The sequence below is a fragment of the Monoraphidium neglectum genome (assembly GCF_000611645.1).
Source record: "Monoraphidium neglectum strain SAG 48.87 unplaced genomic scaffold scaffold02013, whole genome shotgun sequence".
Taxonomy (NCBI): Eukaryota; Viridiplantae; Chlorophyta; class Chlorophyceae; order Sphaeropleales; family Selenastraceae; genus Monoraphidium; species Monoraphidium neglectum.
Window position 1 is genome coordinate 1 of NW_014011615.1, and position 10,852 is coordinate 10,852.

Here is a 10,852-nt window from a genome sequence, read left to right on the forward strand (position 1 = left end):
GCCGAGGGGTTGGGCGGCGGCCGCGCCGCGCGGCCGGAGACGCCCGTGACCGCCGACCGCGGAAGCGGCTGCAGCAGGGCGGCGGCGGTGCCGGCACGCGGGCGGCGCCGCGCGGGGCGCCCGTTCTCGTCAAACTCGGCCTCCCGCGCCAGGCTCCGCAGGTCGCTGAGCGCCGACCGCCCCGCGTCGCCGCCGCCGCCGCCGCCGCCGCCGCCGCCGCCGCCGCCGGGCGCCATGCCGAGTGCCTCCTCCTGTGCCTGCCGCTGCAGGCGCCTCGCCTGCGTCGACGGGCGCGGGCACAAGCAGGCGGCGCGTTCAGCCGGTAGATAGAAAACTGGCGCTCAGGCAACCTCTGCACTCGTACAGGGCTCAGCCCAGCACCGGCTGCCCGCTGATGCGTGCACATCCCAAGAAGCCGGACGGCAACCCCCCAGCAACATGGGACCCTCGAGAACGCCTCGGCCCGCCGCGCGCCCCCACCATGCGCTGCTGGAAGCCGGCGTGCTTCTGCTTGAGCCGCTCCAGCGGCTTGGCCAGCCTGCATGGGGGTCGGTGCACGGCAGCGATGGCACGGCGGCCGCAGGGCAGGCGACAGCGCTTGGCCGCACAGCCAGCGGCGGGCGGCCTCTCGCCCTGCGCCCCTTGCCCTCTCCGCCGAGGAGTCCCCTTGCTGCGAGGTGCCCCTGCGGCTGCTAGCTCGGCGGCCCGTCCAGCACGCACCTGTCGATGCCGCTTTGGTAGACGAGGTCGGCGCGGGGGAACGCGCCCTTGAGCTCCAGGAACGTGGCGTAGGCCTCATAGAGCAGCGCCAGATCGCGCCCGATGCCCCGGTCCTGGTGTGCGTGTATGTGCGTGTGTGTGTGTATGTGTGTGTGTGTGTATGTGTGTATGGTGGGGAGGGGCGGGCACGGCGAGGTGATTGGGAAGGGAGGGCGGGAGGGGAGCTGGGGGTGTGAGGATGAGGGGCAGAGGGCGGCAGCGGGCACCAGGCGCCACGCGTGGGAAGCGCACCTGGAGGAACAAAAACACGTCGCTGGGGTCCGGCAGGCAGTCGGCCTGCAGGGGCGGCGGGCAGAGGTTTGGGGCAGGGCAGGCGGCTGGGCTTGGGGGGGCGTCGACGCACAGCAGGCGGCCGGCGGTTGCGCGTGCGCCGTGCGCGAGAAGCGCCGTGGTCCTTGCACGGGCGCCGCGAATGCGGCGGCGGAGCTCACGTATTGGATCCAGAGCCTCAGCAGGCGGGGATCATCGTAGTATCGCTCGCAGCCGGCCATCGCCTTGGTGGCGGCCTCAAGGGCCTTCAGCAGCTGCTCCTTGCCGCCCGACGCTGGGAACGACTCCTGGGTCCATTTCACATACCTGTGCACGCATGCATGCCGGCGGCGCGGGTCGTTGATTGGAGTATTGTGGCGAGGGCCTGGGTGGAACTGGTCCCGGCGCGCGTTGTCGTGCGTATGCTGTGCGGCACCTGCACCAAACGTTGCCGCCCGCGTAGGTGGCCCGCGCACCTCAGCCAAGCCGGAAGTGGGTCGTCCTGCGCTTCTCCGATCGCTGCCAGGTGGTTTCTGTGTAAAGGGCGGACGCGATTGAAGATCCACGCAGGCAGCAGAGCTCACAACGCGCAGCCCGTGACCCCACACACCTTCGTTGCTCCTCCAGCTCGCTGTCTGGGGTCTTAGATGACGCTAAGGGTGTTTTCTGCAGCTCGTGGGCCTGCCTACCAGCCCTCATAGGCGCAAAATTCTCCTTGCTCGTGTCCCATCCCTCCTGCAGCTCCATCGCAGCAGGGGGTCGCCCTTGGCGTGTCACTGCTGCTAATAGTGCGGAAAGGTTCTGAGTAGATCACCGTTGAGGTGTCTGATCAGCAAATCCCTGACAAGTTCTGGGGGGGGGTGCTGCAAATTCAAGTATGCGCATGTGCTTCGCACAAGGTCCATGGCGCAAGATATGCCTTGCTCGTCTGCCTATCCATCCGGATTGTAGCGGGAGGGGTTTTCTGTGGGCAGCTGCTGTGGCAGTTGCTTCATCCTGAGATCGCTGCCATCGGGTCCTCACTCCCCCGAGCCAGGCTCAGGTAGGACCTCACCCCATGGGTTCCCCTTCACAGATAAAAGCCATGAGCGCAATGCTGCCAAGGGGCCCAGTGTATGCAAGGCACGCACCAGCTGCTTGCCAGTGAATTCAGCTTGCGCCACATGCGCTGGTCAACACACCTGGTCAATGCCCTGACGACTGCGTGGCCACGGACCCGAGTGCGGTGGTGCGCCGGCAGACTGGACGACCGCAGAGTGCTTGCCGCTTGCCACCCCACCCTCTACGCCGCCTTCCGCCGCACAATGTTATTACAGGCTCTCAAATATAGCCGCTGCGCAGGCGCCCGTCCCAGCGGGCCGGGAAGGGGGGGCGGGCGCGGGGCGTCGGAATCCCAACGCCGCGCGGCGCATATGGTCCTCCTCACGCCCCGCAGTGCACCAGCGGCTGGCGAGGGGACGGGTCGAGATCAACACCAAGCTCTGGAGCCAGCAACACACACAAATCGTCCGACGACGGCGGGGCCGGGCCTGTGACAGAACAGCACACTGGTCGGGCGCCTGCGCAACCAGGGCCGCCAAGCTGGTCCGAGACGGCGCTTGGCAGCGCCGCGCTTTCCACCACCCTCGAGTAAGCCATCTCTCGTGCCAGGAGGACGCCGCACATGCACGCGCTGCCACGGGCTCCACAGCTGGCGGTGGTCGTGGCAGATAATGCGTTTCACAGGTGCAACCCTCAAGCGCTGTCCTTGTTTGCCGCAGCCGCCTTCTTGGCCGCCATCGCCGCCTTCTTGGCGGCCGCCGCGGCCTGGCAACCGAGTGGTGCATGCAGGCGTGAGTGCACAAAGTCAGGGCGCTGTTCGCGAAAAGGCATTTTCCATCGTGCAAGGCACAGCCGCAGCCACACATTTGGGCCACCGCGGGCTGAGTCCGAGCCCTGCGCGCCCCTCCACCCCTCCCAAGATCCCCCGCCTACCTTCTTGGCAGCGGCGGCGGCCAGCTCCTCCGCCTTGTCCTCAGGGGTGCGGTCCACCACCAGGATCCTCTGCGCACAAAGCCACCGCACGACAGCACGAGAATGCCCATGTGAGTGACGGCAACCGCATGGCCGCTGCCGCGTCTGCCTTGGTGCGAGTTGCACCAGCGCTGCCGCCTCCCTCCCCGGCCCCGCCTCCTCCGCTCGACCCGGGAGTGCGCGTCCCTTCCAACCGGGCCCCTCCTCACACACCTTGTTGTAGTCAAAGGTCAGGTCGGCGCGGCAGGCCTGGTTGGAGCACTCCAGGGTGTTGGCGCCGCGGCTGCCGGGCACGACAAAGATGTCGCCTGGAGGGGGGGGGATGCAGAGGCGGGCGGCGGTCACGTTGCAGCTGCCGCGGAAACCGTGCTCTGTGCTGGAGCACCGACTGCCAGTGACGACCAGGTCTGCGTTCCGGAGCTGGGTCGCCCCCCCCTAGACAATGCCTTCATGGGCGCGGCATGCAACACAGCCATCCCCAAGCCCTGCGCGCACCGAAGTAAGTGTAGTTGCTGGAGAGAGTGGGAGGACCGCAAAGGACGGGCGGGAAGAACGCAGAAGGTGGTGGGGGTCAGTTTTGGGCGTGCCTGGTCGCGCAACAACAAGCTGAGTCAGGCGGGACAAGCTGAGCTGAAGATTCAAGAGGAAAGATTTATTAGCAGAGTCCTTGTTTGTCCCATAAAGGCCCCCCGCAGGCTCACTCGGTACCGCAGCAAGGGCACGGGCTGTGGGAAGCAAGGGAGGGGGGGGGGGTGCAAGGTGCAGATGAGTGATGAGTGGATGAGAGAGAGCGGTTGCTGGGGAAATTTGCCATCACCTGCGCACGACTGGTCCGCCAACCCCACACAGCGCCAACTGCCAAGTGCGTTCCCACCCTCCCGCGCAGTGGCGGCCACCTGGCCCCTTCCCCGGGCCCCTTGCCAAGCCCTGCCTCCTGCAAACCCGGCCGCCGCCATGGCCAACTGTCGTGCAGCGCTCTCCTCTCTACCATCAAAGGGAGGCGGCCCCGCCCCCTCACCCCCTGAGGATGAGCCCGTCGCGCAGCACGAGGTTAGTGATCGACGAGGACAGCAGGTAGAGCACCGGCAGCACGAGCCCCCACAGTGCCACGATGCCGTACGGCGGCGGCAGCTCAAGCAGGCTGGTGATCTCGAAGCCCGTCAGGTCATCGATGCTGAAGAAAAGCCCCAGCACCAGCAGCGCTGCCGGCGCGTTGAGCGCGGTCATGCGGAAGTAGTCGGGCGACGCGTCCGCGTACATCTTCTTGGACCTCAGGCTGCAGCGGGGGCCCTGCGCGGCGACGACGCTGCCCTTGGTGCGGAGCTCGTTGCGCAGAGCATCAAACTCCTCGTCCGACATGATCGCGTTGCCGGAGCCCCAGGAGCGCACAGCCTCGAGGAAGCGCTGCTCGTCGGAGTCGAGGACGACCACCTTGCTGCCGGCCCACAGCAGCTCCTCCTTGAGGAGATCAAACTCGGCGTCGCTGATCGCGGCCTTGCCGTCGAAGTAGTAGGCGCTCATGGCGTCGAGGAACTCCTGCTCCATCTCGCCCAGGCTGACGAGGGGGTGGGGCAGTTCGTGGGCGGGGCCGGGCGGCGCCGGGCGGCGCGGGTCGAGGTGGTGGGTTGGGGTGCGGAGGCGGGGGCGGGTCGTGCAGGCAGGTGCGGGCTGGGCGGACGTGTGTCGCCGCGGCAATTCGCGTGTGGCAAGTGGACGCCGAGTGGGTGCTCCTGCGGCGAGGGGAGAGCCCGGCGCGACAGCTGCCCCCATGCGCGAGGCTTGCCCCATGCCGGCCGCGACGCAACTTCAGCGACAGCAACTGTGCCGAGTGTCCGTGTGCCCCGCGGGTCGCACAGCACCAGCCACGGCCACACGTACAGAGTGTGACCACCGCTGCGGATCGCACCTGCGGGTGCCCCTCTTGACGCGCTTGCCCGCCGAGTCAATAGAGCAGTAGTCGGCGGCAAGGTGGTCCTCACCAGTGTCAGTCTCCTCGCCTGTGCGCGGCGCGCGCGCATCGGGACGCGCGTGATGGATGACGATGAACGCCTCTAGACTAAATCGTCGAGACGCTGCTGCTTAGAGCTCCGTCCTGGGCTGTCGTGGTGCCACACCTCTCGTTGCGGCCATCGCGGGGAAGCACACACTTCCGCCTAAGAGCGCATTGCTGCCGACATGATAAACAGTAACTCTCACCGGACAGCAAGACGGGAGGGGTGCTATCCCTCTGCTCCACGGCCCTCGACAGCACACTGCGCAGGCCACGCACGGGCTGAGCGCCAGAAAGCCGCTGACGGCGAGCCGGGAGCACCGCTCCATGGTTAATGCGAGCGAGCTGCATGCTGGACGGACGGGCTGCGACCGCGACACTGAGATCAACGCCCCCACAAACTATCAAAGCCGCGAGATTTGACAATCAAGCGTGCAATAGCGCACTACACAGCTCTATCAACTTCTGCGCGTCCAGGACAGGGAGAGCGTGTGCGGCACCGCTGCTGCTGCAGCTGCTCGTTGCGCGCCCGGGGGGTTCCTCCGACGGCATGGGGCGGGCGCAGGCTTCATCATTCTGCCCGGGAGACACCATGGGGTTCAAGGATCCTGAATAACATGTTGTTACAACTGCCTTTTGTCAAGTCAAGGCTGAGCCTTGAAAACAGTAGCTCGTCAGTGCGCCGCGACCATGCTGTCAAAGTCAAGCAGGTCCGCGCCTGCTCCCGCCGCCGCTGCGCCTGCCGACCGCGGCTGAAGGTCGATGAAGTCCCCTGCATCCAAAAATCGGATTGACAAGCGGTGAAAGGCAGTTCAGCAGGCCGCCATCCGCTCGCGACCGGTCGGTTGCGGCGGCAGAGGGCGGCGTTCCCCGCGACGACCCCGGGCTCGCGCCACACCTCGAGCCACCCCCGCGGGGACCCCGCGTGCAGTACCGCGCATCATCAGGGTCCCCAGCGCGCGCTCCCCTCCAAAACCAGCTGCCCGCGCGTGCCCTGCGACACCCACCGCTCTTCGCGGCGAGCTCCCCTATGGCCACGCGCCCCCGCCGCCGTATGAAGTCCGCGACCGCGCGCATCTCGTCCGTGGATATGTGTATGAACTTCCCGCGCTCGTCCATGACGCCGGTCAGCTGGCCCTGCGCCTCCAGGGACTGCAGCCGCTCCACCACCTCGGCGCTGCGCAGCCGGAACTCGGTCGCGAGCTGGGGGTGGGGAGTGGGGTGAGAGTGCAGGGGTGCAGGCACTGAGAGGGGTGCTGGGGAGAGGGCGGCAACGGGGGCAGGGTGGAGGGCGTTGTCTGGGGGAAACTTTATTGACACGTGTTCTTGTGAATGACTATGTTCTATTCTTGTGGAGGGTTCACAAGTGCCACAAGGCACCTGCATCGGCGGCTTGTGAATGTACAGGACGACCGTGCTCGCATTTTGATTGCTGCCGCATCGGCGTCGCTGCTGGCCTCAGCCTAGCGCGCTGGGCCAGCTGCCACCCCCCAGCCGGTGTCGTGCTGCACCACCTTCGCATTACGGCTCATACAGTACAAACATTCCACCTAACACATAACACACACACACACATACTGATACACATACACGTACACATACACACAGACATACACACTCGCATGCGTCCCCACCTCTTCTATAGCCACCATCTTCCGCTCCTGTATGTACGCCACAAACCGCGCCGCCGCCGCCTCCCCCCCCTCGCCGCCGTCCTCCGCGTCCACCCCCGCCTCCTCAACGCTGATCTGCCCCAGCCACTTGGCCGCCTCCTCGTCTTCCCGCCGCTGCCGCTCCTCCGCCGCGCGCCGGATCTCGTCCTCCTGCGTGTTGCACAGCGAAAAGAGCCCGCGCGGCGTGAAATCAAGGTGGTTGGGGCAACTACGGGAGACCTGCGGGAGACCTGAGCCCTTCAACCGCCAAGCAAGGAGCCGCGATGACCCGGGCCGCTCGCCGGGCGACACCTCGGCGCGATTTGGAGCCGCAGGGCGACACAAGCGGCGCGCGCGCCCCCGCCAGCCTCACGGGCGCTGCTGTGCGCCGGCCGGCCGGCCGGCTGACCGCCACACCCCCTCCCTGGCGCGCACGGACCCCAGGCGCGCACCTGCGCGCGCTCCAGCGCCTCGCGCTCCTCGTCCCGCTTCTTGCGCCGCTCCTCGTACACATTGACTTTGTTGGCCTTCGCCTCACGCGCCAGCCGCTCCGCCTCGCGCGCCTCCTCGCGCTCGCGGCGGCGCGCCTCGCGGCGCCCCTCTGGGCCATCAGCGCCGTCCTGCAGGGTCGGGTTGGCGGGGCCGGCGGGTTGCTTCGTATGGAGGGGGTTGGCACGGCGGACAGTGCGGCGGTCTGCGAGGCCAGAGGGGCGTTGCAGGGCTTTGAAGCGGACGACGCGGCGGTGCTGCTGACTGGCCGGCGCGCGGCAACTGCTCCCGTGCACGATGGACGAGCGTGGCGGAGCAGACTTCCCCCTCTCCCTTCCCCTCCGCACCTCATCATCCTCGTCATCGTCGGAGCCGTCTGCTTCTGCCGCCTGCTGTGCTGCGCGCCGCTGCCTCAGCCGCCCCGCCCGCATGCGATCCATGCCGCCTCGCCGCCCAGCCTGCGCTCGAAAGGCACAGGGGTTTCTTTTCTCTGTAAGCAGCGAGCGGAGGGCGCTTGGATGCACGCGCGTGTGCGCGCATCACAGCACAGCGGTGCACAGGAACCAGACCGCGTGCGCTCACCCGCGGCGCCGCTGCGTCGTCCCCCGCATCGACGGCTGCTGTTGGCTGGCCAGCCTGACCCTCTCGCTGCAGTTTTAGCGCGTACATTGCCACTGCAGCGATCCCTGCAGCCATCAGCACAACCAGCGCGAGGAGGACCACCACTGCCATCGTTGCTGCGGCAAGTATGATCTCCCAAGCTCTTATTGCAGACAATCGATCACGGTAGTGCACTTTAGAAGCAACACTGCAAGATCAGAACAACAGATCACCCTCTGCTGGCTGTACTGCCTGCATATACAAACACAAAACTGGCGAAACTGCCTACACGGAATTGAATTGGCACTGTCAGGGCACGCGCATGCACGTGTGCGGCACGAGGCGAGCAGCGGTACCTGCCAAGCGCACAGCACACAGGTCGTGGAGATATGGCCTGATGACTCATGCTGTGGCTGGCACACTGTCATACCAGTACTTGATGGTGTACATGTACTTAGTGTGGGGGGATGGCTTCACTTAGTGTGGGGGGATCAGTCCTTCTGTAGTGTGGGGGGATGGCTTGTCCTGGGCTTCGTCCCATTGGTCTGTTGTATACAATACCCTATATGCACTCGCATGCTTGCCGCACGGGGTATCCCTGCCATGTCTACGTCTCCTACGGTACTATTCAACTGCTGGGGTGGCCCCGCCACCGTCGCGCCGTCACTTCCAAGACCTATGTGGAGCAGGATGGCACAGACGGCTGAGGTCTCCCGCCATCATCCTCCCAGACTAAGCATCACGCGATCGCGGCGCATGCTCCGCCACTGCGGCTGAACTGCCGCGCGCTGCCGTGCTTGCACCCGCCTGCCCCGCCAGTACACTCTTGCATTTGCCCTTGCTGCGCACCGGGTGGAGAGCTGCTTATGTCAGCCCGCCCTTTCCTGGGTTTGAATGTTTTTTATAATCAACACGCACGCGGACACGTCCCTACAGCCCCTGCGTCCTGACTCATCCACACCTCCCGGCCTCCCCCAGCTTGCCTTCAACGACAACCGCCACCTCTCCGGCCCTTTGCCTCACCGTCGCCGGGGACTCCTCTGCGCGCACACGGACACGCACTGATGGTCCTTGTCCCTTGGCTACACCTTACTGTGGCCTGAACTCAGATCCCTCTGCTGCTCTGATCACCTCGCCTTCGCGCTCAGGTGATTTTGTGATATGAGTTCCGGTGGAACGGGTACGGGCAGGGATACCCCACTCGCTTTGTGCACTCCGCTGCTTGCGGCACACTTGCTTCTTTGATCCCCGGTGAGACGGTGACGGCCGACTACGACTCCAAGGTAGTGAGGTATACTTTTATTTTAGTGCTTAAAACGGACAACCATCATGCATCATGTTGCGATGACCAGGAGGCCCCTTGGCTATCCCGCTTTGCTACCCTGGCGGCAGGCGACCCCGTCTGCACTCGAGAGGCCGGCTTGTCACCCCTCATGGATGGATCCCAACAACTGTCTAACCTCAAGAAGCAAGCTTCGACATCTATAAACACGTTTGTTACAGCACAGGCTGCTGCGCAGGCGCTGGGGCACTCCAAAAACACCATTAGGACGCAGTGCCGCCGCCGTCGCCGCTGCTGCTGCTGCACGCCGCCAGCACGCGGTCGCAGTAGTGCTTCGCCCGGAACCGCTCGCGCGCCCGCCACACCTCCCCCGCCACCGGCCCCGGCTTGACCGCGGCCAGAGCCTCGAGCGCAGCCGCCGCCGCCTCCTGCACCGCGGGGTCCGAGTCGTCCATGTGGATGACTAACCCGGCCGCGAGGTACCCGGCGTTGGTGTCGCAGTAGGAGGGCGGCAGCGACGCCGCGAGCGCCGCGAGCGCCGCGCACGCGGCGATGCGGACCTACAAAAGGGGCAGCGTGGGCGGACGTGCGGGCAGCAGGTTGAGGGGAAGGTGTGCGGCTCAGCATTGACTAACCCTCATACCTGCCTGCTGATACCCCCAAAAAACACCCAAACCCAAGACAGCACCATTCTGAGCGCCTGGCAGCTGCCACTTCCCAGGGCAGAGGCAAGTCTGTTGCTCAATCAAGCAGCCCCGCGCCCCCATCCCAACCTGGTTGCTGCTGTCGTCCAGCCGTTTGAGCAGCTCGCCGTACGCCGCGCGCCGCTGCTCGTCCGACAGGCCGCCGCCGACGGCGCCCAGCAGCGCGCCCTCCACCGCCGCGGCCGCCAGGCGCACGTCCGGGTACCAGTCCTCGTCAAGGCACTAACAAACCAATTTTTGTAGGGTTGGGTGGGTGGGGGGTGTGCGGTGGGAGGGGGCCAGGGACAAGTGAAGGGTGAATAGGTGCAGAGTGGGTACCAAAAGCGGGAGGAGGGGACTTGGGGTGGGGGTGCTAAAGAGGGGGTTTGAAACGGGCGGTGGGCGGCTCGGCTTTGGGTGTTCAGGCGGTGTGGACAGGCGGCAGCTGAACCTCCCAACAAATAGGAGCCTGAGGGCGGCGCCCCTGCTTGCGCAATGGCCCGGGGGTGACGGGGGCGCGCGCGGTGAGCATCCCGCACCCACCTGGTGCAGCAGTGGCAGCAGCCCCGCATCCGAGGCGGCGCGCAGCGCGCCCTCGTCCGCCAGCCGCCGCCGCACGAGCGTCGCGAGCGCTGTGACCGCCTGGAACCGCACCGCCGCCGCCACTTTGCCGGCGCGCCACGCGAGCGGCGGCATAATCAGGCGCGTCAGCGCGGCGGTCGCGGCGCCGGGCGCGAGGAAGGCGGCGCCCGTGGATTCCCCCTCGAGCAGGTCGTCCAGCAGCCGCAGCAGCGCGAGCCGCAGGCCGGGGTCGGCGTCGGCGCCGCCTACGATGGGTCCGATGGCATCGAACGCGCGGGGCAGCAGTGCTGCGAGGCGCTGCGGCGGCGCGGTGCGCAGCAGCGCGCCAAAGGCCAGCAGGGCTGGCGAGCCCGGGGCCCACTCGGGGGCGCCTTCTGCTAAGGACTCGAGAAGCGGCGCGCCGTGGGTGGCGCAGAGCAGCGCCGCCCCGCTGTCGGGGCCGTCCGCCGCCGCCCCCGCTGCAGATGCTGCCGACTCGGGGCCCCCGGCCCCCGCCGCTGCGTGCGCCTGCGCTGCCGCCTCGAGCTGCGCG

At 66.7% G+C, this 10,852-nt stretch overlaps 3 protein-coding genes across 3 annotated transcripts; all 3 read right to left on the minus strand.

Annotated features, from left to right (window-relative positions):
- Positions 1 to 369: 369 nt before the first annotated feature.
- On the minus strand, positions 370 to 1,776 carry MNEG_9653 (checkpoint serine/threonine-protein kinase; the record flags this gene model as incomplete). The annotated part of the gene is made up of 6 exons (XM_014041873.1): positions 370 to 384; positions 481 to 538; positions 721 to 833; positions 1,012 to 1,056; positions 1,212 to 1,356; positions 1,640 to 1,776. 6 exons carry the CDS (start codon positions 1,774 to 1,776, stop codon positions 370 to 372), a joined length of 513 nt encoding a protein of 170 aa, XP_013897327.1.
- A 987-nt stretch (positions 1,777 to 2,763) lies between these two features.
- On the minus strand, positions 2,764 to 7,905 carry MNEG_9654 (PGR5-like protein 1B; the record flags this gene model as incomplete). Its single annotated transcript, XM_014041874.1, has 13 exons — positions 2,764 to 2,835; positions 3,004 to 3,072; positions 3,256 to 3,350; positions 3,538 to 3,554; positions 4,061 to 4,597; positions 4,949 to 5,039; positions 5,239 to 5,332; positions 5,722 to 5,804; positions 6,040 to 6,235; positions 6,667 to 6,855; positions 7,137 to 7,304; positions 7,521 to 7,631; positions 7,756 to 7,905. 13 exons carry the CDS (start codon positions 7,903 to 7,905, stop codon positions 2,764 to 2,766), a joined length of 1,872 nt encoding a protein of 623 aa, XP_013897328.1.
- A 1,413-nt stretch (positions 7,906 to 9,318) lies between these two features.
- MNEG_9655 (hypothetical protein) lies at positions 9,319 to 10,434 on the minus strand (the record flags this gene model as incomplete). The annotated part of the gene is made up of 3 exons (XM_014041875.1): positions 9,319 to 9,615; positions 9,829 to 9,981; positions 10,282 to 10,434. 3 exons carry the CDS (start codon positions 10,432 to 10,434, stop codon positions 9,319 to 9,321), a joined length of 603 nt encoding a protein of 200 aa, XP_013897329.1.
- Between the last annotated feature and the right edge of the window lie 418 nt (positions 10,435 to 10,852).